At 33.0% G+C, this 26,693-nt stretch overlaps 5 protein-coding genes across 5 annotated transcripts; 3 read left to right on the top strand and 2 right to left on the bottom strand.

Moving 5' to 3' along the window:
* Nucleotides 1–1,199: 1,199 nt before the first annotated feature.
* Nucleotides 1,200–8,893, top strand: LOC135833068 (uncharacterized). The gene is made up of 3 exons (XM_065346686.1): nucleotides 1,200–1,349; nucleotides 1,463–1,741; nucleotides 8,447–8,893. The coding sequence occupies exons 1-3, from the start codon at nucleotides 1,344–1,346 to the stop codon at nucleotides 8,735–8,737; spliced, it is 576 nt and encodes a 191-aa protein (XP_065202758.1). The 5' UTR covers nucleotides 1,200–1,343; the 3' UTR covers nucleotides 8,738–8,893.
* A 4,026-nt stretch (nucleotides 8,894–12,919) lies between these two features.
* On the top strand, nucleotides 12,920–14,157 carry LOC135833153 (uncharacterized). Its single transcript, XM_065346816.1, has 3 exons — nucleotides 12,920–13,346; nucleotides 13,422–13,595; nucleotides 13,679–14,157. Exons 1-3 carry the CDS (start codon nucleotides 13,236–13,238, stop codon nucleotides 14,093–14,095), a joined length of 702 nt encoding a protein of 233 aa, XP_065202888.1. The 5' UTR covers nucleotides 12,920–13,235; the 3' UTR covers nucleotides 14,096–14,157.
* Nucleotides 14,158–14,710: 553 nt separating this feature from the next.
* LOC135833139 (major facilitator superfamily domain-containing protein 1-like) lies at nucleotides 14,711–21,177 on the bottom strand. Its single transcript, XM_065346793.1, has 11 exons — nucleotides 20,618–21,177; nucleotides 20,254–20,524; nucleotides 20,031–20,181; nucleotides 19,834–19,959; nucleotides 19,547–19,752; nucleotides 19,265–19,475; nucleotides 18,969–19,182; nucleotides 16,011–16,108; nucleotides 15,755–15,867; nucleotides 15,557–15,659; nucleotides 14,711–15,297 (listed from the first exon to the last, which is right to left on the bottom strand). Exons 2-11 carry the CDS (start codon nucleotides 20,426–20,428, stop codon nucleotides 15,159–15,161), a joined length of 1,536 nt encoding a protein of 511 aa, XP_065202865.1. The 5' UTR covers nucleotides 20,429–20,524; nucleotides 20,618–21,177; the 3' UTR covers nucleotides 14,711–15,158.
* Nucleotides 21,178–21,414: 237 nt separating this feature from the next.
* On the top strand, nucleotides 21,415–25,753 carry Pcif1 (Phosphorylated CTD-interacting factor 1). Its single transcript, XM_065346770.1, has 12 exons — nucleotides 21,415–21,551; nucleotides 22,085–22,252; nucleotides 22,318–22,473; nucleotides 22,539–22,687; nucleotides 22,762–22,916; nucleotides 22,994–23,225; nucleotides 23,296–23,416; nucleotides 23,492–23,633; nucleotides 23,714–23,889; nucleotides 23,987–24,246; nucleotides 24,322–24,591; nucleotides 24,684–25,753. The coding sequence occupies exons 2-12, from the start codon at nucleotides 22,094–22,096 to the stop codon at nucleotides 24,925–24,927; spliced, it is 2,064 nt and encodes a 687-aa protein (XP_065202842.1). The 5' UTR covers nucleotides 21,415–21,551; nucleotides 22,085–22,093; the 3' UTR covers nucleotides 24,928–25,753.
* On the bottom strand, nucleotides 25,743–26,588 carry Mpp6 (M-phase phosphoprotein 6). Its single transcript, XM_065346851.1, has 3 exons — nucleotides 26,402–26,588; nucleotides 26,238–26,335; nucleotides 25,743–26,166 (listed from the first exon to the last, which is right to left on the bottom strand). The coding sequence occupies exons 1-3, from the start codon at nucleotides 26,531–26,533 to the stop codon at nucleotides 25,872–25,874; spliced, it is 525 nt and encodes a 174-aa protein (XP_065202923.1). The 5' UTR covers nucleotides 26,534–26,588; the 3' UTR covers nucleotides 25,743–25,871.
* Nucleotides 26,589–26,693: the final 105 nt, after the last annotated feature.

The raw sequence follows: 26,693 nt of genomic DNA on the forward strand, positions 1-26,693 counted from the left end.
CATATCGAAAACTGCGATCACGTTTTTGGTATTTTCGAGAAAATGATTCTTAAAGGTTGTGAGTAAATACAAAATTGCTGTAAGAAATTTCAAAAAAAAACTTCCATGCATAAAGTTAAAATGCTTCATCATTTTCTTGATGAGAAAGACGAATAACATTTTTCTCTTGCCTAAATAGGTAGACAATTTATTTTAAAAATACGTTTTTTGATCAAAATTATGGCGTAATTTATACTTGAAGTTTGTTTTACGAGCGATTCAATGGGATTTTTCTATTTTTTTATTATGATTGTTTGTTTTTATGGGATGGATTGTTGTCACAAGCTGCTGAAGTTCATCCAAATAGCATCAATTTTTCAATTGGAACTGGACCGTATTTGAGAGGGAGGGGGGTCTTTCTGACAAAACTCTCAATCACGAGGTGCTTTAATCAGGTCAACTAAACTAACTTGTTTTATTTTGGTTTTTTTTTTCTTAAAAATTTTTAGTCTATGTATAGTTTTTTAATGAACTTCTTAAAACTGTTTCGAAAATATTGCAGTTATTAGATTCCTTTTTTCCGGAAAGTAAAATGATTTGAATTTTCCTCAGAAAACTTGTTCTTCCAAGTCCCAGATGGTTTTACTCTCTGATTTTTTCATGTCGGGCTGTAGGTTATGAAACCAAGTCAGATTCGTTGATGACTCGAGGAAGGACCTTCATATGCTTTTCCTTAGGGAAGACTTGCAAATATTCCTCTTAAATTCAAACGACCCTTTGAACAATTCCAATTTCATGTACAAGAATGGGCAAACATGTAGGTACCATATTGGCAACAATATTGACAAACAATTCTGGCAAATTTTACCCATCACGATAATCCATATCCTTCCTAAGCTAGGTACCTATTTGTCACGTATGTCTCATTTGCAGAAAATTACCTACGCGAGTACCATGTTAACGATGGTAATCCTTCGCCAAAGCACCTATGTCCATCCATATGTAAGCATATACCTCGTAATATGACAAAACTGATTCTTATTGTTAGTATTTCGCGTATTGAATCAACATTAGTGTCACGTTCGGCCGAAGAACGAATTATGTGTAAACATGACGATGAACTGAGGATGACCAATGCCGATCGATCATATTGGATAGCGGTCAATGTTATATTATTATCGGTCCTATATTTCACGATACTACGTGTCATCGAGCCGATACTTCGGGGTATATAAACGATTGACATTTTAGACATTTAATTGATTCAGTTATCGTTGGTGACAGTGAGAACATCTTTATAAGTTATCAATCTTTTTATTTATTGTGTCTACCTGTAGAGTTGAGCATCAGACGAAGTAGCAAAGATGAACGTAAGTACCTACCTACCTACCTATACTCACCTATATGAGCACTTTTCATTTTTTTTTAAATTTAGAATTGTTCTGGAGCTCTTTATTTATCAATTTGTATAATCTTTGTCCAGGGTATCGCTTTAGCCATCACTTTAACAATCGCTTGTACCGTATCAGTCTCAGCTGATACGAGCTACACGCCTCCTCCAGCCAACGGAGGCCCATACCCAACAGCCAAGACGACAACCACGACCCCATCTTCTGCACCTTACCCTCCCAGCGGCTGGAAACCAACCGGAAGGAAATTCGAACTACCAGCCCGTCCAAGAGCTACCTATTTACCACCAACGACCACCATTGCCGATACCGAAAGTGCAACCACAGCCGAAGGAGCTACAGCTAAACCAGAGGTAAGAGACTCCGACTAGCGGTATTTGCTAACTCAAGGTCGCCATTGCACTAGTCTAGTCTAGTCTAGTCGCGCTACTTAAAAGGCTCATAGTCCATTTAATTGCTAATGAAGTCGATGGCAGACGCGGCGGCGGGCCAGCGGTGTTGGTAAAGATGTTAGTACAATTTCGTCGTTTATGTATACAATTTTCAAGTTGAAATGAAAATATGAAAAAAAAAATTACATAAGCGCCCGTGTTGCTAACAGAACTTATGTATATATCTACATATCATATTGTTCGATGCGATTCGCCTCTCCTGTGATGTTACGCAATGAGGTTTTTTTTTATCACTTTTTTTGTACGTGCCATGGAGAAGTGTTGCAGATATCGTGACTAAGCTACCTATTATATTTATTCGTGCAGTTATCTCCGTGTCATAATCTTCTCGCGGCGTAGACTATAGAGTGCATTTCCAAAACGCCGAGCGAGCGCAGCTTTGCGTATAGATGAGACTGTGGAGTGTGGAGTCTGTGAGACTCGTATTAAGTCATTTAATTTCGTCATTTTTTTAAAAAGAATAACTGCTCTAGATTGCTTAAGAGGTTTTTTCCTTGTTTTGTTTTTGGTTGAGTTGAATTTCGAGTCTCGAGTAGTCAGATACTTATTGGTTTGGTGTACAGGGTGTCCTGGGAGAGTGAGTTTCGAGATTTGGATGTGACTGGGGATATCGACAATCGATTGATGGGCAGTTGGTTGTGGTGATTTAGGACCAAAATTAGTGATTTTTTTTGGTTTTTGATTAGATGCTGAAATGTTGGTGGTTATTTCTCAAGGGAATGGGGACTGGGGAGATTTTTTGTATCAATTTTGATTCAAAATATCGAATTTTTTCCTTTTTTAGGAACCAATTTCGAGTCAGCAAAAAATCTATGTATTTTTTTATTCTGTTAGATCAATTTTTTGGGCCTTTTTTTAACCTGAAAATTCATTAATTTTGGTTATCTGGAAATTTATCATAATTTTGTCAGATGATTATGATTCTAAAAAATATTTTTGTTGTTTTTTTTTGGTTTTGAAATTTTGTATCGTTTTTGAACAGATTTTAATTTTTTTTCTGTGTTGAAAAAGTACTTTGATTTTTAAAACACTTGAACAAAACATCAAAGGATTATTTTGATTTTGAGTTTTTTTTTTTTGCAAATAAGTATTTCAAAAATAGAGCCTTCTAGAAGAAAAATTGATGGAATGAAAACAATTGGAAATTCGATCCTCTGAAACTCTAATTCTCATATTTTTGTCCTTAAAGTCTTTTTTCAGCTTCCAAACTACTTCAAAGTTTTGATTAGGTATATACTTATTGATAGTATTTTGAGAATAGAACCTCTTGAAGGAAAAGTTGGTGAAATATTAAAAGATTGGAAATTTATTCATCTGCAACGTTGGTTCTGATCATTGTTTTTCTTCAGAACGTTTCGTTAAGCCTTCAGATCGTTTTAAAATTTCGAGATTCCCAATTCTGAATTTCAAAAATTGTAAATATTTGTATTTTGAAAATGAAGCATCTTGAAAAAAAAATATTGATAATTATGTAAATTTTCTGCAACTTTTACCCTACCTGATCATTTTGGTGGTAATACATATGTCTTTGTTGAGCTTCCACAGCTTTTCTAAAAGTTTTGAGAGTCTGTTTTCAAATTTCAAAAATTGTAAATTTACGTCCCTACTAATTATTTTGAAAATGGAGACTATACCTAGAGAAAAAATTGATGAAAGTAAATGATTGGAAATTTCATTTTTTGCAACTTTGGTTCTTAATATTTTTTCCTTAAAACTTCTCGTTCTGCCTCCAAAACATTTCAAAGCTTGGAGTATCTCATTTTCCAATTTCAAAAATGAAGCCTCCTTGAGAAAAATTTATTGAAATTAAGATGATTGAAAATTTAATTCTCTACAACTTTGGTCATCATCATTCTGGTTGTAAATACCTTGCTTGAACTTCCAAGATGCTTCAAAGTTTTGAGCATGTTTATTTTCAAATTTCAAAAAATTGCAATTTTTGATGATACTTATTTCCAAAATTGAGCTTCCTGGAGACAAAATTTACAGTACTATAATTTTTTGTTTTTAAAAATATTTTCACGTTTTTGAAAATGAAAGTCTTTTTTTTTATTTTGGAAAAATATTTTAATTTTTAAACATTTAAAAAAAACATTCAATTATTTTCCATTCTCATCTTTTAAATCGTTTTTCACGAGTACATATTTATTTTAGTTTTTGGAACATTTTCTTCTTTTTTTTTGTTTTTTTTTTTATTGAATAAAACTTCAATTTTTGCAAAAAATTACCTAATGATGATGTTTTTTTTTATTTTTTTGTTTTTAATTTCATTTTATTTTTGTTTTTTCGGTTTTTTTTTCGTTTTTTGACATATTTTTTATCGTTTTTCTTCACTTTGGAAAAATATTACCAAATTTAAGCCTAAACATTTGAAAAAAATAATTTTGTAAATATTTTTTTTGTAGTTTTTTTTTCATTTTTTATTGTAATTTTTTCAAAAAACGTATATTTTTCACATTTCTGGAAAAAAATCACCAGATGGCGTTTTTTGTTTTTACTTTTGTTTTATTTTTACCTTTTTAAGACGTATTTTCTTTTTAAAAATTATTTCAAATGTTTTTCTTAATTTTGGAAAAAAGTTTCCAAACTTTTAAACATTTTGATGAAACATAATTATAAATTGCCTTTCGTGATTATTTATTCGAGTTTTTGAGATTTCCTTCTTCTTTTTTGTAGTTTTTTTTATTTTTTATTGTCAAAAAAACTTCATTTTTCCACAATTTTGAAAAAATTACCTAATAATGTTGTTTTGTAGTTTTCTATTTTTACTTTTTTTTTCAAATTTTTTGACGTATTTTTTGTTTTTTAAAGTAATTTTTTTCGTTTTTTTTTTAATGTAAGGAAAATATTTCCAAATTTTAGCTAAATGAATCAAAATGTTTTTCATTTTAGTTCCGAAAAAATAGTTCCAATTTTAAATTCTTCGACATCAAAAATTTTTCGAAAAGGAGGAGTCCCGTAAGGCCAATTTTTGACCCCACGTAATTTTCCACTCAATCACTCTAAAAATATTGTAATAAATGCCCGAAATACGAATCGGTGGTTGGTTAACCCAAAATGACCATTTTTTACGCTCCAGGGGTTCCCAAAGTTGTGATTACAAAAAGAATTTTAGGAACCACTGAGTATTATTTTCAAAAACTTTTTTAGGGTAAAATATCTGTTTGAACTCGATACACGTTATGCGAGGTGATTTTCCTATTTTCGATCCTCGGGGTCAGAAATCGGGGGGTTTTGATTTTTGGAGAATTTTGGAACCACCATTTTGAACTTACCCCTTTGAGCCCCCCTAAAACGCTTTCTACAGTTTATTAGTATCTGAAAGACCTTCATCCTACCAAATTTTGAGCTCAATACAATTTTCCGCTGGTACTCAAAAATCCAGTTTTCCATTTTTTTCGCAATTTCAAAATTTTGAGAACCCCTGGAAAACTAGAAATCTACGATTTACGCCAAACGTAACGTTTTGAGGTATGTATTCAATTATCTCGATGAAAAAGTTTAATTAAGCTCCCTGTATATTCGTAATTTTGAACCCTTTTTTCAGAGCCCCCCACTTTGGGCACCCCTAAAAAAGGTGTTTATGCACATTATTTCAAATAAATTGAAGAATTTACATTTGAACCACACTGGCAAGTGCTCGATGATTTTTCATTTGATTTTTCCTGTAACTTTCAAAATTAAGCTTTTTTGGGCCAAATTCTGAAATCAAATTAGGTGGGGCCAAAAATTGGCCTTATCGGGACTCCTCCTTTTTGTAATTTTTTTTGTCTTTTGCTTTTTGGCAACAGTTGATTTTTAATGCTGATAATTATCTGGAACTGCTGAACTTGGAAAAAATGTGTTCAAAACCTTAAAATGACCTTCAACTTGTGATTTAAATTCGAAAAATTGAAAATGTAAAACGTTGTTTGTTGGACTACTCATTCAGTGTGCTGAGATTGAATTATCCGTTCATTTTTTGGCGTCAAACAAACCATCAATATCCCTCCAGCCAACCGCCCCCCCTCCCCACAAAAGTTGAAAAGTTGAAAAAATTATGAAAATTTGGTTTTACTTACTGGTGAAAATTTATTCAAAATAAGGTCGCTGAGATCGACTTAGTATCATCAGTTCATTAGTGTGCGTAGCACACTATTGGTTTCGCTTTGAGAAATGAAATTTTATTGGAACTGAATGTTCTCTTAAGCTATCCAACCGTTTTTTGTACCTATTGGACACCATTTGAGAATCATTAAGACGGAGGGAATAGATTAATTTTCATTCAATTCGGATGGGTAGTTGCTGAGTAATTGCAATTTTAGTTCATTATTTTAATGCATTAAATCCTAAAAAAGGGAAAAGGGGACTTGTAAAACACCTGCCGCTCATTGTACCCTGCTATACCCCCAGTCTATTCCATCACCAGCTGTGTTTCATTGTACCCTGTTACACCCCCAGTCTGTTAGCTGTAAATTCCAAGTGGGAGTGGTTTGGTGGGGCGTTTACCAAACAAATATATTATTTTAATACCGTAACCCTCGTAGCGAAGTGGTGGCTGAGTGGTTAGGGCATGTAGGTAGGAATAGGAAATTTAGGGACCCAGGTTCGAATCCCCGTGAGGTAAGTAGGTAGGTGACAGATTTTTCGTAGGAAAATTGGATAGGTAAATGCTTCGGAGTTACCTATGTAGTAGGTACATGATAATGGGGTAAAAATAATGCTGAAATTGAGTTATGAATTATGATATATTTGCTAACTAAAAATTCATTTCATTAATTTTTTGTCTACCTATAGCCATAAGTATAGTAAGAATTACCTTGACATGAATAATTTTCAACTTTTTACTTATAATTTAAAAATTACTTCAAAATGAGTAATTAAACTAATTTTTGTACAATTGAAACATGTAATTTTTATTATCATGATTTAGTAAAAATTATTAAAACAAAACGATTTTTACTATTGGTACCTATAGCAAAATTTATTAAAATGATAAGTTTTACTATACGATTACAGTAAAAATTATTGAATGGGATCTGGTACTTAATTATGAGTATTTAGTTAAATTTTTTTGTAAAAATTACCCATATTTTTTTCGTGTAATAGGCAATGCAAATTCTTAACATAGGTATTTTATAAGATTTAATTCTTAATTTAGAATGAAAAGCAAGTTCTGAAAATGTGAAAATTGGTTTGAAAATTTATAAATTTGAAGACAATGGAAATTCTAAAAAAAATAATATGAAAATTTGTATTTAGAGACGCTAAGAATTCCAAAAATTGATTAAAAGTTCTGTAAGTTGCAGATAATGTGAACTTGAAAATTATATGAAATAAGTATTGTAATATTTATGAAGAAGATGAGAATTCTGAAAAATTGGAGGCAATGTGAATTCCAAAAATTGAGTAAACGTTTTACAATTTGTGGAAAATATGAACTTGAAAATTGAATTTGAAATTTTTTAATTTAAAGACAATAACAATTCTGAAAAATTATTCAAAATTTGACTATTTAGAGGCAATGTGAATTCTAAAAATTGATTGCAAATTTCATAACTCAGCAGCAATGCAAAATTCTGAAAATTTATTGAAAACTTTATGAAATTGTAGCGATGGGGAATTCGGGAAATCGATTTGAAATTTTGTAAATTTTAAAACAATGCAAACTATGAAAAACAACTAGAAATTTCTTAATTTAGAAGCAATACAAGCTTATAAATTATTCTGAAATACCTATTGTAATTTGGAAAATATGAAAACACTGAAAAACAATTATTATTTTGAAGCAGTGAGAGTTTCAAAAATTCTCATCACTGTGACATGGTTGATTCACTTATGCACTACCTAGATGCAATAACGGTTATAGCTGTAGAAAAGGCAGCTAGCTACGCACACTTTGCAGCTAAGCTTTGCTTAGCTGTCTAGTTTTTTTTTTAGATTTTGTGAAGTGAGTGAAAAGACATGAATCTCTCATTTTTATCAAAATTCAACCAATAAATTATGAATGTGAAATCACATGTTCATCGAATTCGAGAATAATGGCTTACATTTTTTAATCCAACACCTCTGACGACTCGTTCTTCTCCTAAAAAGTATCCTTAAACATGACCCAAAACTCAAAAAATTGAAAATTTGTGTGGTGTACTTATTGATTTCGGAATTTTTGGGAACACTGACATGAGTTCCATTATTCATTCATCTTTTTTTTTGGCTGCGATCCCTCAGATTCATTTCAGCCCCCCCCCGCCCCCCAAAAAAAGTTATTAAAATATGGTGCGACATGTTGATTCTCCCAAGTTTTTGGATTCAACTCTTCGGTGTCTCTCCAGCCCCCACCCCCAATTTTTCAAAATTTGGGGCCTGTGAGTGGATTTCAGTAATTTTTTAAACTAGGTAAATTCTTTCAAAAAATAAATTTGATAGAATTTTCGGTACTTAAGGAGATCTATAGGTATACTATAGCAACACTGATGCAGAAAAAATGTCTAATTCTCGAGTCTCGAGTTTGATGGCTCACTCCTGCCAGGGACACCCTGTAGGTATACTCGTTGATGACTTCCAAGGGTTATTTCAAGTAAAAAATGTCCTCATATTTGTACTCACGAGATATTTATATTTTTACAGGCATTGGAGGCAGAAACCCTAAACGGTTTCGGATCCGAACAACAGCCAATTCCAGACAACGGCCTCTACTACGTCTTACTTCCGGATGGCAGATTACAAAAAGTTAGCTACACCACGATGCCCATAACCGAAACAGTCGAGAAGCTCAGACAAGTTGGAAATATCGCTGTATCCGAAGTTGAAAAGAAATCCAATGGTTATGTGGCCAATGTTAAGTACCAAGACGTTGAACCAATCAACGGACCTATTTACGCTTACCAAAACGCTCCGCTGGTTAGAATTTACAAATAACAAACAACTCTCGGGTCTCATTCTCAATTACCTGTCTGGTAGATGTACCTCTACCTATATATTTGTATAAGTACGAGTATAAGCTGGCTGTACATATATAGTCTTTCTCTTTCTTCTAATTTCTTAAGTATTTATTAAACGAACGTTTTGCAATTTTATCGTGTACCTTTTTCTTTTTCTTTATTTTTCGATAGTACATATTACTAAAGTAAGTGAGTAAGTATACGGTTGTAGTGTAATTTCAAGTGCCCACGAGTGGTGCTATAATGGATGGTATATGAAAGGCTTCTGAGCCTTGTGTGTTGTGTACTTTGACTCGTAGGTCGATTAAGTATCTTTCTGTACGTCTATATTACTCGTATATTGGTCAATAGTCCGATGCATTGTTCTGGTGGTATATGATGCAGTTTTTTTTTTTCATGTACTTAGATACGTTTAATTTGCCTATTGCAATATACAGTCGAATGTTGGGTTTGGGGTCGAAGTGAAGGCAGCTGAGTAGGTTTTAGTGATCGATGTAGCTAGCTACCTACCTAAACTAGAAAGAGGTAATGTTTTTTTTTCATTTTATTGCAAAATATTGAAAAATATGGGTGGAAAATTTTAGGTGGTATTTGGAGCCAAAAATCAAGGACGCTCGAGGAAGCTGAAGAGCTCAAAAAATTCTGCATTTTTGGAAAAAATGATCACAGAAATTTTTTTGAAATGAAAATCTGTGAGTGAAAAAAATTTCCTGCATCATTCTAAATTTTGATTAAAATTTTTGAAAAATAACAATTTCTTGGGTCTCATCGATGAAGCTGAGTAAGGAGATAAGAAATTGAAATACTCATTGAATGATCGACGCGTTTCCTGATGAGTATTTCAAGATACCTATCGTAAAAGTTGTTGCCTATCTCTTGTAATAAAGGTAGAACAACGTATATTACACAATGTTTCAAGCACCTACCGGTACCTGCAGTGTCGATGTCGTTTGTGTCTTTTCACTTTTAGTGTCAAACAAATAGGTATAAGTAGTAAGTACTATGTACAGTACAAGCTATATATTCATGCACCTGAAAGGTTATCGTTCATCTTTACTTTATCAAATGCCACAAATCACGAATCTACCGTATTTTAATTAAGAACGATTAGGTACTTGTACGCAGATGCCGGAAACTGATTCTACGTAAGATAGATGCCAATTTAAATACGCTATCGTTTATTTTTCTGAATCATCGACGACGACATCAATTAAAATTTACCTACTTTTCATAGGTAAGTATAGGAAGTTTGTGAAGTGATATAATTTTTATCAATGTGAGGGAGGAAGGGAGTGTAAGTAGGTATTTGAAATAGTTAGTGGATAAAATTCAAAGTTGCTCTTGCTCTCGTGCCCTATTTTTTTCAGAAATTAAGAACCATGTTAGCAAAATATGAGAATAGTTGAAGGGGCCAGGATATTTCTGGGGGGGGGGTGGTGTAATGAATTTTCACATATAGGTACCTACTTGAAAACTTCAACAACTCATTGCTCCAGCTTCTTCAATTTAAAGGTTAAAAAATTTCACGAAGTAAGATTTTTTACCTGCTTCGAAAGTTGCATCAGAACTCACCTTCAAACGTCGACAAAATTTCAACTCTCAGTAATGCTGAGATCAGAGATGGGTAGTTAAACTTGAATCAGGGGGTTTGTCACTGGTTTCAAACATTTTGGGTGACTTGACTGTCCCTTTAACCTTTCAAATGCGCTCTTAAGAGATCAAAATCATTATCTAGCAATGCTTTTCATGTATATCATCTGGTATTGGGGTTTAAAAAAAGATAATTCGGTGGCCAAATGTTCATAAAAACGACTGAAATATCGACTTTCAACATTTTTTATACATATCTTTCTCCTCTTAGTCATATGTCTTGATGTGAGAACCGCTAGACTGGTTTCAAGTATAAGTAAATAATTCGATAAAAACGAATGATTTTCTAGTGTTTTTTCATCTAGTCATCATTTTTAGTGAAAAGATCTGGTCGCAATTTGAGAACCTCTGAACTGATTTCAAAAAAATCATTATTTTTCGCAATTTGAGAACCACTGAACCAAAATCAATAAAAACCTGCCAAATTTTTAACGCTCTATGGATTTTTTGTGAGCATTTTTTCGAATTTTCAAATCTATTAGGAATTGTTTGTCTTTATCGCAATTTGAGAACCACTGAACCGGTTTCAAAAAATAAGTCTATTGAAACACGGATGTATTGATAACCACAGAACCGGCTTTAGAAATAGATCAATAAAAAACAGCAAAATTTTTAATATTGGATGAATTTTTGAGGCAATTTTTCCAAGTTTTAGAACAGGAAATTATTTGTAGAAATTTTGAGTACTGAATCAAAGGGAATAAAAAAACTGTCAAATTTTTATCACTCTATGAATTTTTTGTGAAATTTTTTTCGAGTTTTCAAATCTATAGGAATTGTTTGTTACAATTTGGGAACCACTAAACCGGTTTCAGAAAAAAGGTGTATAGAAAAACGGATTTATTGATAACCACAGAACCGGTTTCAGAAATGGATCAATAAAAAACACTAAAATTTTTAATGTTTGATAAATTTTTTGTGGAAATTTTTCCGAATTTAGAAACCAGAATTATTTGTTGCAATTTGAGAACCATTGAACCAAAATCAATAAAAAACCTGCCAAATTTTCAACACTATTAATTTTTTGAGAAATTTTTTTCTAGTCTTCACATCTATAGGAATTGTTTGTCGCAATTTGGGAACCACTGAACCGGTTTTTGAAAACCGGATGTATACTGATAACCACAGAACCGGTTTCAGAAATAGATCAATGAAAAAACAGCAACATTTCTAATGCTTATTAAATTTTTTGTGGCATTTTTTCCTAGTTTTAAAACAAGAATTATAGTTATTTGTCGCAACTTGAGAACCACTGAACCGGTTTTCAAAAATAAGTCAATTGAAAAAACAGATTGACGTTTATAGTGTCCCATAATGAGAGCAAGGTCAACTTTTACCTTGCTTTTGTTCATTGACAAAAATTTTTTATCACAATTTGAGAACCACTGAACCGGTTTTCAAAAACTAGTCAATAAAAAACAGACAAACTTTTAGAGTTCTGCGAATTTTTGTAAGTATTTTCCAAGTTAAAAATTTAGTGAACTATTTGTAGCATTTGAGAACCCCTGAGCCAATTTCTGAAACGAATCTATAAAAGTGATCAATTTTGCCTAACAAATTTTTGATGAACATTTCCCCAAGTTTTCATTTGTAACTAATTATTTATTTGTTGAAATTCAGAATTAGGTACTGAACCGGTTTTGAAAAAAAGACAGTAAAAAATGGGGATGAATTTTTGGTGTCTTGCGATTTTGTTATGAACATTTTCTCGTCAAGTTTTCATTTTTAGAAGAATTATTCGTCTCAATTTCTATTTTAAGTACGAATTTTTTGTAAACACTTTTCCACGTTTTCATTTTTGGAGGAATCTCTTGTAAAAATTTCAGAACCATTGAATTCATTTCAAAAAAAAGAATCAAAGAAAGAATTTCAGTTTAGGAACCCTGAACCAGTTTCAAAAAAACAAGTCAATGAAAGCTGTACGATTTTTTTTTAGTGTTCCACGAATTTTTTTCTGAGTCACGATGTACGTCTGTCTGCGTCGTCTGCTTTTCTACTCGTAAGTTCTCATTTTCGAATTTTGAGGATTTTTTTCACAATTTGTGAACCATAAAACCGTTTTTTTTGTGCTTGGTGAATTTTTTATGTACAATTTTTCAAGTTTTCCATTTTTAGAGTTAAATTATTTGTCTCAAGTTGAAAATCACTGAACCAGCATAAAAAAATTAATCCAATTGATAAATGCAGTTTATGAACCCTGAATCACTTTCAAGAAAATAAGAAAAAAAATAAGATGATTTTTTAGTGTTTTGAAATTTTTTTTGTTGCATTTTTCGAAGTTTTCATTTGGGAACCATTGAACTAGTTTCAAAAATATGCCAATAAACGCACAAATTTTTATTTTTCTGCGAATCTTTTGTAAAAATTTTTTTCAAGTTTTCTTCTTCTGTGAAATTATTTGTCACAATTTTAGTACTGCTGAGCGAGTTTCTGGAAACGAATCAATTATTGAATGAATACAGTTTGAGAACCTTGAATCAGTTTCAAAAAATATGAATAAAAATCGGATTATTTTTTGAAGTGTGTTGCGAATTTTTTGTGAGTACCCTCAATTTTTGAGGAATTATTAGTACATATATAATATACCTGATCCTGGCCCAGATTTTTTTCAACGGTTCTCCAACCGAATTTATCTTGTATTTATCTATTAAATAACCAATAAAAAACAATTTTAGTTTCTCAACCGTATTTATTTTAATTTTCTCCCTTCAACAACCGATTAAATGTTTTATCTGTTCATTACCCAGAAAAAACCAAGAAGCAATTTCAAATGGCTGTAGTCTGACTAATCTATACAATTTCAACATCTGTTTAAAGCTTCAAAAATGTTAAAAATTTTTAAAAAATTTGTTATATATCTCTTATTTTTGCCACACACTTTTCCACAACCAATTGGCACAAATGACAGTAATGATGTTGAACAACTGGTGCAAGAAGTAAGTTATGCTTATTAACCTTGATTATGAATTGATTACAATGTATCTGATTACAAACACTCTTATATTTTTTAGGAAATCGCTCCAGTGTTGAAAATATTTGAAAATTTTGTAAATACTGAAGATAAAGATACAAAAACAAAACTATTGCAGAAAGGAGAATTTTTGGGTGAACTAATGTCACTAGGGAGAAAAGCCATTAAGGCTGACATGCTTTTGGAAAATCTGGGAGCTTTGAAAACGGAGAAGGTATTTTTTCGAATTTGGTATATGCAAAAGTAGAAACTAAATACATATACTTTTAAATACTTTTGTATTCGTTTTATTTTTAGGAACGGAGTGATTTATATCGTGTGCCGCTTGGTATTGGACATCGTGTTGATCAATTAGAAGAACTACTTTCTGCGGGATCCGATATTGTATTAGGAGGTGAACGAGACAAAAGGTGGATAAAAATTTTAGAACTGGACACGCCAATTGTCAAAGAATTTCGTGACAGAATTGTCAAAGGAGGATTGGATGTAAATTCATTTGCTAAGAGTGTTCAACAGATATGTCCGGAACGAAATGATAGAGCAGGATATGGTGATGTCTCATTACCAGAAGTACTTCAAGAAAACAGTGTTATAGAAATTTTGAAAATGATGAAAATTCCTAAAGATCAAAATAATGTAATTACACTTCAGTTATTAATATCTCCTTTAACATTACCCACCCCCAACCATCAAAAACAAAATAATAATTTGTGATTTAATGTAAGTGATTTAAGATATTTAGTTCTTTTAAGATTTGATTTTTTTGAATTGTAAATAATTAGTTATGTTAACATTATTAAGTTTTCTAAAAATGTTATTTTTGTTACAACTTTTGATTGAGCTTTTCTTGAGTTTTCGAATCATTCAAAGTTTTCAGAATGATCTCGAATTCTCTACCAACTTTCAATTTTCTTCAAAATATCGCTCACGTAATTTACTCCTGATCTCTTAATGATAACTCTTCTTCCTCTCTCATTCTCGGTTCATAGGAGAAGCAAAATTGGCCGAAAAAATTTTAAACTAAATGACTCGTCAAAACATTTTGAATCAAATTGGCCGACTTTCAATTCAAGTGTACGTTCAAGTCCAAATACTTATCTTTTTGGTTGAATAATAACGAAAATAGGGTTATCGTTTTTCGTCGAAAGCATCCTATATGGATCATTAATAATCCACTTCCGATCTTTTACTTTTTCATAATTTAATAGGTATCAATTAGCGTAGACTCGATATAGACCTAAACGAAGACCGAAATATCCAAATTCAATTAGTTCCTTGTTCGTTGGATCTTTAAATCTATTCTACTCGTACATACGAATCTAAAACTCGTCCATCATTCATTGATATATTAATAGGTAACACAGGTTACATATATAATACAGTATGTTTTGATATGATAAAATAATACACGTAGGTACATAAATAAATAATAAATACAATAAAAAGCTAAATTAATTCAGGAACAATCCTTCTAAATATTCGTTCAAAATGTACGCTTAAAAATCACAGAATAAAAATAACAAAAAGGAAAAAATCAAAATTGGAAACACAAAATATAAAACAAAAAAAAAAATTAAATAATCTTATAGGATGCGATGAAATTAACAGGTAGGTATTTTAATATTAAATACAGTATTCGAATACACAATTCAACTTATCACGTCGAAGCAAGCTGAGATCTAAACAAGTGCGAACGCAACCAAAACATATACATAAAAAAAAAAAAAAAAAAAAATCGTAAGTAATATAAAAACGAAAGCAAAATGGAAGTTAATGTTTAATTTTTCACGTCAGTAGTAGTAGTAATCGATTCGGAAGCTGTGGATGAGTCTTTGATTAAATGCGTTTGTTCGTCTTCGGAAACCGAACCGTAGTCTGAGTCGAGAAGTTTCTCTTTCTCGTGAGATTTAGGTACGCTGCAATGAATCGATATAGGCAATTAACGACAAAAGAATTAATAAACACAGGGCACATGGTCGGTGTGATGGAAATCGATTTTATTAATGAGCATTTAGTGGTATGTATCGTTTACAAAAGGGAAATTGAAAGTTAATATAAATTGTCTCTAATGTGTTAGTTTGATCGATGATGGTGCATGCGTGGTAGGAGGACGGGGCCGGGGTCGTGAGGGTCGTTGGGGTCGTGGCTTTTACACCTACAGTACCGAATACTCACCAAGTGTTCTTTTCGTAGATGACTCTTTCTTTGGTGCTCATATTCAAATACCCGCTATGCGTGAGATCATATACCCAAATTATAATAATAAATATTAAAGCCACTGCAACAGAAAGGTAAAAATTGATAAATTAATCTAGTCTTTTTTTTTTTTGGATGATGATTTAACAATGGTAATGTAACGATTACAATACTTACAGCACAGACAGCCTATAAAATAGGCTTCTAATATAAAGTATCCGTAATTATCCGCTATGACTCCGGCCATCACGGTAATTACACCCAATCCTAGATTTTCGAACGATTGTGCTCTGTAAATTTGAAAATTGAGTCAGTATTTGAGTAGATTAAAGGGGAAGGGTCAAGTTCAAAATTGAGAAATTGAAACAAATGAATGTAAAAGAAGCTTCATTGATTTTTTTGGTGGGTGGGGGGGAGAGGGGAAGATACTTACATTCCATATGCGGTACCCAGTAAATGTTCAGGAGTGACTAAAGCTATCAAGGGCCATAATGCACTCGCCACCATCGAATATGACACTCCCATGATGCACTGAAACATTAAAAAAAATAGATAATAATTTAAAATGAAATTATTTTTCGAAACCTAAACAATTAAATTTTCCCACAAGCAAAAACGTTCGTTTTAATAACTTTATTCTGAATAATATATTAACTTGAATCAAAAATGAAGTCGGATCCGCCCTCCGATTTAACTCATTTTTTTATAGGTTCCCTGAAAATGGTCTCGTAAGTTTTCGTCCTTACAATTTGGGGGGAGGAGGAGAGGGGAGGGGGTAGACCTTATTTCGACATCGATTAGTTAGTGCTTACGAGATTTCAAAGAAAATGGATTAAAAATTCATCACCAATAAATCGAAATCAGAAAAGCTCAGACTTGAACAATCAATATCAAATTTCAACCCTCTACCCTCCCCTTTGCTGTAGGTAAGTCTCACGTGGCCTTCAACAGTAATTAGGTGAATTTTTCAATATATTAAAATGAAGGAAACAGCAATTTTTAAAGTTTTGGGGGCATTTAACCCACCGCTTTCGAGCTTTTTGAGAATACTTTTCCAGTTTCCATTTCTAAAAACATATATTTGTCACAATTTGAGAACCATTGGACCAGTTTCAAAAATGAGTCAGTAAAAACAAGGTAAAATTTTAGTGGTCTGAGAACTTTTTGAGTATATTTTTATTATTTTCACAAGGTTTCATTTTTAGAAGATTCATTTGTAATAATTTGAGGACCACTGAATCGGTTTCAAAAATAAATAAAGTTAGAAATTGATGGATTTTTAGAGTCTTTACAATTTTGTTGTTGTTTTTTTACCTTGTTTCATTATCTAGGTGAATTTAGTATTTGCCACAATTTGAGAACCCCTGAATCAGTTTCAAAAATGAGCCAATTAAAAAATATGGGTTTTTGAAGTTTTACAATTTTTTTTTTAAATTTTGCTCAATTTGATTTACAGACGTGAGACGTGTCAAGTATTTTTCACAATTTGAGAACCACCGAACTGGTTCTAAAAACCTAATCAAATTCAAAGAATTCAATTTAAAAAATCTGAACCGGTTTCGAAGATTAAAGAAAAACAAATTTTCAATACTCAGCGAATTTAGTGTAAATATTTTTTGAAGTTTTCATTTTTGAAAATTAATTCATGACAATTTGAGAACCACTGAACCGGTTTCAATCACGAGTCAATAAAAAAATAAACATAAATTCTCAGTACCTAAACCTACCCTACAAATTTTTTTTAATATTATATATCTTTCTGAATTTTAAATTCAATGAAATTATTTGCTGCAATTTGAGAACCACTGAACTAGTTTGAGAAAATGAATCCATTTGAAATGATGCAGTTTACGAACCTTGAATTAATTTTCAAAATAAATTGAAATTGAAAGCAGGTGGATTTTTAAAAAAATATTCTTGTTAAGAGACGAATCAAGTAGGTATTTGTCACATTTTGAAAACCACTGAACTGATTCCAAAAGGATTTCTGAACCGGTTTCAAAAATTTAAAAAAACAAATTTTCAACATTCTGCATGTTTTTCGAAAACATTTTCAAGTTTTTAAGTTTTTACGTTTAAACTTTGAAATAATTATTTGCCAGAATTTGAGAACCACTGAACCAATTTCAAAATAAATCTATTAAAAAAACACGTGAATTTTTTGCATTCTGTAATTTTTTTTTTCATCATGTTTTCATTTACAGAGGAATTGTTGTCATAATAATTTAAGAACCACTGAGCTAGTTTCAAAAAGCAAATTGAATTGAAAGAGCACATTTTAAGAGCATGAAACCGGTTTCAAAAAACTGAAAAAATACACATTTTTAGTGTACAATGAATTTTTGTGTTAATTCAGGGAGCTTTTTTTAAAATTTCGATGTTAATTTTGATCCGCCATACCCCCTTGTAAGTGTTGTCATCTCAGTTTGAAAATTAGTTCGTTGAAATGAGGACAATAAAGAGCATTTTTCTATGCTATATAATTGTTTCAAATTTCCAAGTAGAATCCTTCAACTGTTGTGGTCATACAACTTTTTTTTCCAAGAACCCTCCACTTCATCTCTCCCTCCCTTCGATTTAAGCCAGCGAAGTCGAGCAATTTAGCAAAATGTCGCCAATGCGTGAAAATTGCCAGTCTCTTCCCCCCTCCCCCCCCCCCACCCCTCTATAATAGCCGGTGCTGAAATTATTATGTTTATTGTACTGGACTATAGACATACTGGATCATCAATAGGAATTTGAAGGGGGAAAAAAAAGTCTAAAATCAGGGGAACCAACCTGTTTTTTTTTTTGTTCAAATGTGAGTGAAAAAGCCTGATGAATTTTCTAGGAAATATAACCTGAATATTTTATGGGTTTTAATATTTCAATTCGTGCTTTTCCCACAAAATTTTAGTAAGTAAATTCTATTTTTTTTTCAATCAAATTTCACCTAAATGAAGAATTGTTGTTGTCCTTTTACTATTATTCAGTACTCATTTGTTTCTTTCTACTTTTATGGGGATAATCATCTATTTTATCGAATCATTTCTATCAAAATTTCAAATTTGGCAGAATTTTAAAAATATTCATCAATTTTCAAAATGAAATCACGTCAACAATATTAATCTTATACTTAAAAAATATCCCTCAAAAAAAAAAAAATACTGACGTAAAAAACATACTCAAACCAGTTTTACGCTATTAAAATGAACAATGGAGAACATATTTTTTATCGAACCTCATTAATTCATTTCACTCATTTCTGATTAAACAATAACCTTGATTTTTTTTTATCGTCTCAGAATTTAATAATTTCGATTAGGTTTTTTTTTTTTTTTTTGAAATACGTTTTCTAATCTCGAAAAATGTTCAAGCATAGACTGAAAAAAATTAAGAACTCGATACTAACCATGCTAATGTAAGGATTAATGAAGGTGAATCCGAGCATCATATGACTAGCAATTGTGATCAGCAACGATACGAAGACGAAAGACACATTTTTACCAAATTTATCAACGATTAGTCCCAAAAATGGGGACAAAACGGAAGATACGAAGAATAATATGCTATTAACGAAGTTAGCCTGATCAGCCGGTAGATCGTATTTTCTTTCGAAGAAAACTCTGCGGAAAAAATAACGGATTAATTCAATAGGTACCGTAAAGTTTCGATGAGATGATTTAAATTGGTTTTTGGAATACTTACTTTCCTAAGGCGACGAATGGTAATATGGCACCGTAATAGCAAACGATGGTGAAAGTAGTTAGCCAGTAAGCTAATGGGAAGTTCTTGACGTCTGAAATTTTGGCAAGTTCGTCCGGTTGAGGTTGTTTACGTTTTAGTACACGTTCGGCGTGTTTGTCTTGCCAAGCTAAGAGTAATCCGCTGAGGAATGATCCCAGAGTCGAGATACTCGCTGTAAAAATACATTTTCAGAGTGATTAGGGTGTATTTAAAATTGTAAAATTAAGTAAAAACTACAGATACCTATGAATAAGGCTACTCCTAAACATTGGAAACCGGTGTAATATTTATTGATAAATCTGTACAGGTATTCCATGAGGAAGAAGTTAACCGTCGATCCAGTTCTGGCGAAGCTCAGTTGGAATCCGAACACCATGTTGAGTTCTTTACCTTTGAACCAGACTACTGCGTAGCTATTCTGAGCCACAGCAAGGGATTCACCTCCAGCTCTGTGTGAAACCACAAGGAACGTGAAAATATTTAATTTTAAGAAAGGGGGGAGGCAATTCAAAAAGTAAAAGTAAAATTACCCGAATATGAATCGTCCTAGAATAGCTAACCAAAATCTATTGGTGTAAACTCCAGCAGCGAAAATCAGTTGTCCTATGACTACGAGCAAGGCATAAATGCAGGTTCCTAAACGTATACCGAATACCCTGAAATCAAATCCACGTAATTATTCGCATTGTTACAGATGGAGAAGTGTTTTAGTGAAATTGTAGTTCACCTGTCCATGAGATATCCACCGATGGCACATAAAATCACATTGGGCCAAGCGTACCAAGAATACAGGAGTACGAATTGAGACGTCGTCAGGCTCATATCGGAGACAAAATGATCTTGTAACGCGGCCGGATTATCATAACAAAAGTACGATCCTGTTTTGACAAAATAATAATTAAATTATCGTTTCTTACAGACACAGAAGAGAATTTCGAGACCTCACTCACCAAATCCGAGTAAACACATTAACGTCAAAGCGACCAATTTTTGAACGAGATGATTCGGATGTCGTATGGTAATTTTTTCTTCTTCATTTTGACCAGCGCTTTCTCCAGAATCGTTATTCAATCCGGAAGAAGAAGGTATTTCTTCGTTGGATAGTATTAAATCTGTATCCGCCATTTTTTTCCTAGTGTATGTTCAAGTCGACGATCATATGGATATGGAACCGTGTACGAGATGCGGGTACGCCACCCTTATTCGATCAATTAATCTAAACTGCATGAAAAAAGGAGCAACACCGAAGAACATATTAATTACGGTAATCTCGAAATACTACTGAGAAATATTCTAGTGCTAAATGTATCATACCCTCAGTGATAAAGTACTGAAATCACGTCACAGATGACCGACGTCGATAATCACTAGATTGCAATTTATAACTACCTAGTTATAAATTATAATTTTATCTCGTTCGGTGAGTTCATATTAAGCAGCCAGACAAAGACCAACAGTGCGTTTCTTTGTTGTGTGAGATTTGATCACAATCAATACGGTGACTAAGATTTGATCGTTAAACAATAGCAGAGAATCCGATACGTTGATATTTTACTTCCGTTCGAGTGTCGTAGTCATGCCTGGAGAAATGATGAATCCGAGGAAATAAGTCAAAATATTGAACGTTTGGGTAGAAAAGTAGAAGCGTTTTGATCTATCACACACGAACACTGAATACACAATGATTACTTTATCATCACACGCGTCAAAGTTGTCCACAAATTGTCGAATTATTGGTCTAAATAATATAATTCAACGGAATTATTTTGTCAACGTAATAAATTGTCGCAAAGTATCAAAGTTCAGCGAAAAAATTAGAAAAATAATCGCGAAAATTAAAAGAAAAAAACCATGATAATTGTCTTATTGATAAGGTGTTGTCAAAGAGAAAAGTAAATAACGCAGTGTGACCAGATTCTCGAGCGTTGAAATTTATCTAAAATGTGTTTCATTTTTAAAACTCGTCGAAGCTCGATTTAAATTACGAATTAATTATTTTTTTCAACAGAAGTATTCTAATTACGAATTTTAATAATGAAAATACGCCAAATAATAAGTAATTAGAATAAATTACGTAATTCGAAGGTAATAATTATTCGCTTGCTGGGCTGGTAACACCTGTTAAATTGTTCATTTGTAGTAAAATGGCGATGTGTTGTTCGTGTGTTTTTAGTTGATGTTTAGAAATTCGACTCGAAGCATGTCACTTTACGAAAAATAATTATATATTTATTTACGATCGTTCTTTGTGAGTATCGTAAAGATATTTCGTATATATTAATTATTAAATAAAGCATTAAAAATGCGGCATTTTGGCGTATCAATTTTGATCCGTCGTCAACCTTTCGACGCCACTGGGAACCTAACACAATTGAATATGGCGTTTTGCTGAAAATACTCGAAAAATTGAGATATTTTCTCGTTTACTAACGAAAATACCGGGAAAATATGAAAAATTAATTATTTCCACCCGGTTTTCTGCATAATTCAGCTGGGATTTAATTATTAAATCGTATTAATTCATTATTGATTTTCCATTGTACTCTTGGTACTTATCAGTGTTTCCTGCTTACGGTATTTATTTTTAAAATATTCTTCTAAATTCGTAGCTGTTTCATTATTTCGTTTCGTTAAATGTTTAATTTAGGTTAAAAACTTAGCTCGGAGTTGTATTTGGTTAATCTGACATGTACTCACGATGACCTAATAGTACAACATACGCACAAGTGTTATACAACTGTGTTATTAACTTTGCCGCCATTTTTTCGATATTGTTTTTAGAATGAAAATATGAACGATCTGAAGCCAGAAATGCCGAATACGTCGTCGTGGGAGACGGTTCCGCACGACATCATGGTACCGGTTCCGATAAAAATGCATCCTCCGGTGATAATCGATCATAATATGCCTATACCTCATAACCAGATGCCTATGCCTCAAACACCCCACGTAAGTTGATCAAACACTTCGTATTTTACTCTCAACGAACCGATTACTGATTCTATATCGTACAGAATGTTCCAATGGGTGGCTTCATCGAACCCGAGCTGTCTCCAGAGTTGATACAACAAGGCTGGCGTAAATTTTGGAGTAAACGCGAGAACAGGCCTTATTTTTGGAACAAATTGACCGGAGAATCGTTATGGGAGATGCCATCGTTGAAACAACAAGTAATTATTTCGATTTTAAAGATTGTATCGATGCTTCGGTGGACTGAACCGTAGATATGTTGTAGTTTGATCCGATAACTGATCCGTTGGGCATTTGTGCGCCGGGAGCTCCTTTGAATGGATCGATGCCCGGGGGTGCTGAATCATTATCGTTGAAAAGAAGGGCCTCTGAAGATGCCATGGAGAGCCCTTTAGCCAAAAGATTCATATTATCGTTAGTATTAGAGATTCGTTTCGTCTCGAATGTTTGAAATATTACCGAACTAATGGTTATTCTATGAATTTCAGTGGTCCTTGGGACTTGGAAGTACCCACGAATGTAATCATATTCGAAAGATCGCCTACCATCTTAGCTCATCCTCATCCGGATGTGGAATCATTACGCTGTACACTGACAGCCAAATTAAGACAATGTTACCAAGAATTATGCCATTCCAGAGAAAGTAAGATGTCTCTGTGGTATAATTCGTTAGCCTAAACGAGACGCCTAGTGAACTAAATCGAGCTATTTTGTTTGCAGATATTGACGCTCCTGAAGATTCATTCGATAGATGGTTAATGGAAAGAAAAACCATCGATACGGGTTACGATCCACTTCTTCCAAGCCAATGTTACCCCGAAATTTCGCATAGCATGTATAAAGAGATAATGAACGATATTCCGATGAAATTGGAGAAACCAAAGTTCACCGGAGACGCTCGAAAGCAACTCTCTAAATACGCAGAAGCTGCGAAAAAAGTGATAGATTCGAGGTAACGTGCTTAGGCCTGAGGTAAAAATTATTTTTCGAGATGACTTAGGCCTAGAATTGGATTTTTACAGAAACGTGTCATCGGAAAGTCGTAAAGTTGTCAAGTGGAACTGCGAAGATACGTTTCAATGGTTACGTAAAACGATCGGTGCCACTTACGATGACTTTCAAGAACGTTTAGCTCATCTTAAGGTATTCGTAGATTATTTGCAAACGAATCGATGGGAAAAAAATGAATCGACTCAGCTCGTATTTTATTCTTTTCAGACGCAATGTCAGCCTCACTTAACTGAAACAGTCAAAGAATCAGTGGAAGGGATTTGTTTAAAGATTTACCACCTTTCCGGCGAGTATGCGAAAAAAGTACGAGATAAACAGAGCGAAATTTACAAAGAACAAGGAATAACCGGTATTGTTTTGGTCCTAATCACTGTCCTGAGCTTTCTAGTAAATCAGATTGCATAAATAACGACGTTGAAATATTTTCAGAACCATTAACTCCTGCTTCGGCTTTAACTACTCGTAAAGTATGGTGCTATCCTGTCCAATTCGCTGCACCATGTCCAAGGTTACCAAACATCGAATGTGTCATCGATAAGGAAATAATCAGATTGACTTATAATAAGGATACGGTTACTATAAATGTACAATATATGCAGAAATTGGTACGTGCTACGAACACGTGATATTTTCGATTGTCTATCTCTCCTGCTGATGTTTTCGCCAACTGTAGGCTTACTAATTTTGTTATTCTATGTACAGGAACAGCTGTATAGGTATAATTGCTTCGACGACCGTAAAATGGAGATATTTTTACCCCGAGTGTGGTGCTTGTTAAAACGTTACGCAACTTTCCAAGGCAAAAATCAGATATTTCAGTCATCGTTGTCGTTGACAGTGATGGAATGTCTGCATCGATGCTTCGGTGTAACGTTCGAGTGTTTCGCGTCGCCGTTGAATTGCTACTTCAGACAATACTGTTCGGCGTTTCCAGATACAGACGCTTTTTTCGGTTCGCGAGGGTAAGCTGGATGATTTGTATAGAAAATTGAGCTTTTTTTAGCATATTTTAATGTTTTACGTTGGTATTTGTACAGAATGTTATCAGATTTAAAAGCTGTGAGTGGTTCGTTCCAAGCAAATCCTCCTTATTGCGAAGAATTAATGGATTCTATGGTGACCCTGTTTGAAAGATTACTAACGGAGTCGATCGAACCGTTATCGTTTATTATAACCATACCAGAGATCAGAGATCCGGCTCCTTCTGCCATTCTGAGATTAGAATCGAGTCCGTTTAAGAAAAAGCAAGTCGTGGTACCTGCCTTCGAACACGAGTATAGAAACGGATTCCAACACGTTGTGAATAAGTAAGTGCTCAAGTTCATTACAGCCTTTTCTCCAAGTTGCTGTAAATGAACAGTAAAACTTGATCGATTGATATCTACGTTTATTTTTCCAGAGCTGATGTTAATATCCGTTCGAAGAACGGTCTTTTGGTAATTTGGTTACAAAATTCGCCGGGTTTTCAACGTTGGGGTCCTACAGAAGATCGAGTCGAATCCCTTCTAGAAGCTTTTCGTCCAGGTAAAGAAAGAGATCGTGACAAACAAGAGTTACTCTCGCCGTCTCGTACCAATAACAATATTCCTTGTACGACACAACCTCCCACCAGGCCCGAAATCGAGAAACCTATCGATACATGATCGAAGATCTCCTCATATTCTTTCGTGCAATATTCAATATTCGTACTCGATGCCATATATTTTTTTAGTTTCGTTGGTGTTATTTTGATAGTTTTTCCTTCAGCAGTGCTTTTTTTTCTCTGTGTTCTATCTTATTCTCATCTACAAGTAAATACTACTCTACTTATATTTGCAGCTTGCTGGAAATTTCTTTGCCCCGTTTACAATATTTCTCTGAGTATTTATTTAATCGTATCAGTTGACCATTTTTTTAAAACTTGGGTAACCAATTTTAACTTACGAATGAATTTTATTTAATTTTTCTATCGTGTATTGACTATACGAGTAGTTTTTTTTTCCTTCCCAATGATTCAGACTTCTCGTTTTATTTTGTTTTTTAGTTTTTTTTATAATTTTTTTTTTCTATCGTTTTATTTATTATAAACACTGGAAAGTCATTATTGATAACCAATCAAAATCACTTGTTGCATTTCTTTTTCGACTATTTATGTTTGTTTCCCTGTCTCATTTTTGTATAAAGATTAGACGTCATCATGGTTTATTTCAAGATTTATAGTCAAGGTACATCAAGGTACCTGTGTTAGTTTTTAATTTATATTCTATAATTTGTATAGAGTTACTCTTGTTTAGTTGAGATTTTTGCTAGCTGTTTACTGCGGAGCAGAATAAAGACGACTGCTTTCAGTACTTAAAACTGTCGTGTGGGATTTTTGATTTTTCGAGAAAAGGGTTTCTATCGTTTTGAGATTTATTTCTTTTATCACGTAAGATTGTGTGTGTGTATTGCAATGATTTTTATATTCATTAAATAAATGTTGAAAAAATATATACATATTTATTACGAACGATAGAACCAGAACGTCATAAGAAAAACATAATTATCAAAGGTAAGGAAGGTAACACTTTCAATATGAAAGAATTGGGATATCGAACGAAAGAAATATTCATTCATCTTTCGGTTTTAGGAATTTCATTTTTTTAGCTGGTGGTTCGTCATTTTTAGGTCGGAATTTCTTAGCTACTGTTTCAACCAACGTGGATTCTTCTTGGCGGAATTTAGCCATTTCTTCGGCCGTTACGTCGACGTCTTCTTCTTTGATTTGTCGTTTGACTCCTGTTTTATCGTCTTCGTCCAGAGCCATTATACGTTCGATTACCGGATTCATGCCTCGGAATGATCGTCGACCACATTTCAAACCTTCGCAGATTGCCCAGCTTGGTTGCAAGATGTACTTCGAGCTGTGAAGTGGAGAATTAAGTGAATAAATCTGCCGGTGGGTCTGATGTGCTAATGAGGTGAGAATACTTACGATGATGATTTTAGTTCGTCTGAGATGTTACCAAATAATACTCGACTTTCTTCATCTTCTGTTTCTTGGACGATTCGGTCTCGGCTGGTTCTCATGAACTGGAAAATAATCAAGATTAGTGAATGGCAGAATAAGAGGAAGCAAATCAACGTGCAGATACATACTTTCATCTCCAGAAGATTCTTGGAGAGTTTCTTTTTATCAGAAAACGCCATGTTGGGAAGTTGAAAGTTTACACGGTATGAAAAACTGAACACTTTAATAATGATTTCACTCAAAAAACGTGTATAAAACATAAGAAATTATGACAAATTTCCAAAAAAATTTCAGAATCTGAAAAAATTCTTATCAAAATTTCAAAATCAACTTGAAAATAAACATCGACACCAGCGCTAATATCCTCAATGTGGGCAGAAAAGAAACTAAAAATTATACAACACTAGCGCTAACATCATC

The sequence above is a fragment of the Planococcus citri genome, chromosome 1 (assembly GCF_950023065.1).
Source record: "Planococcus citri chromosome 1, ihPlaCitr1.1, whole genome shotgun sequence".
NCBI classification, from domain to species: domain Eukaryota; kingdom Metazoa; phylum Arthropoda; class Insecta; order Hemiptera; family Pseudococcidae; genus Planococcus; species Planococcus citri.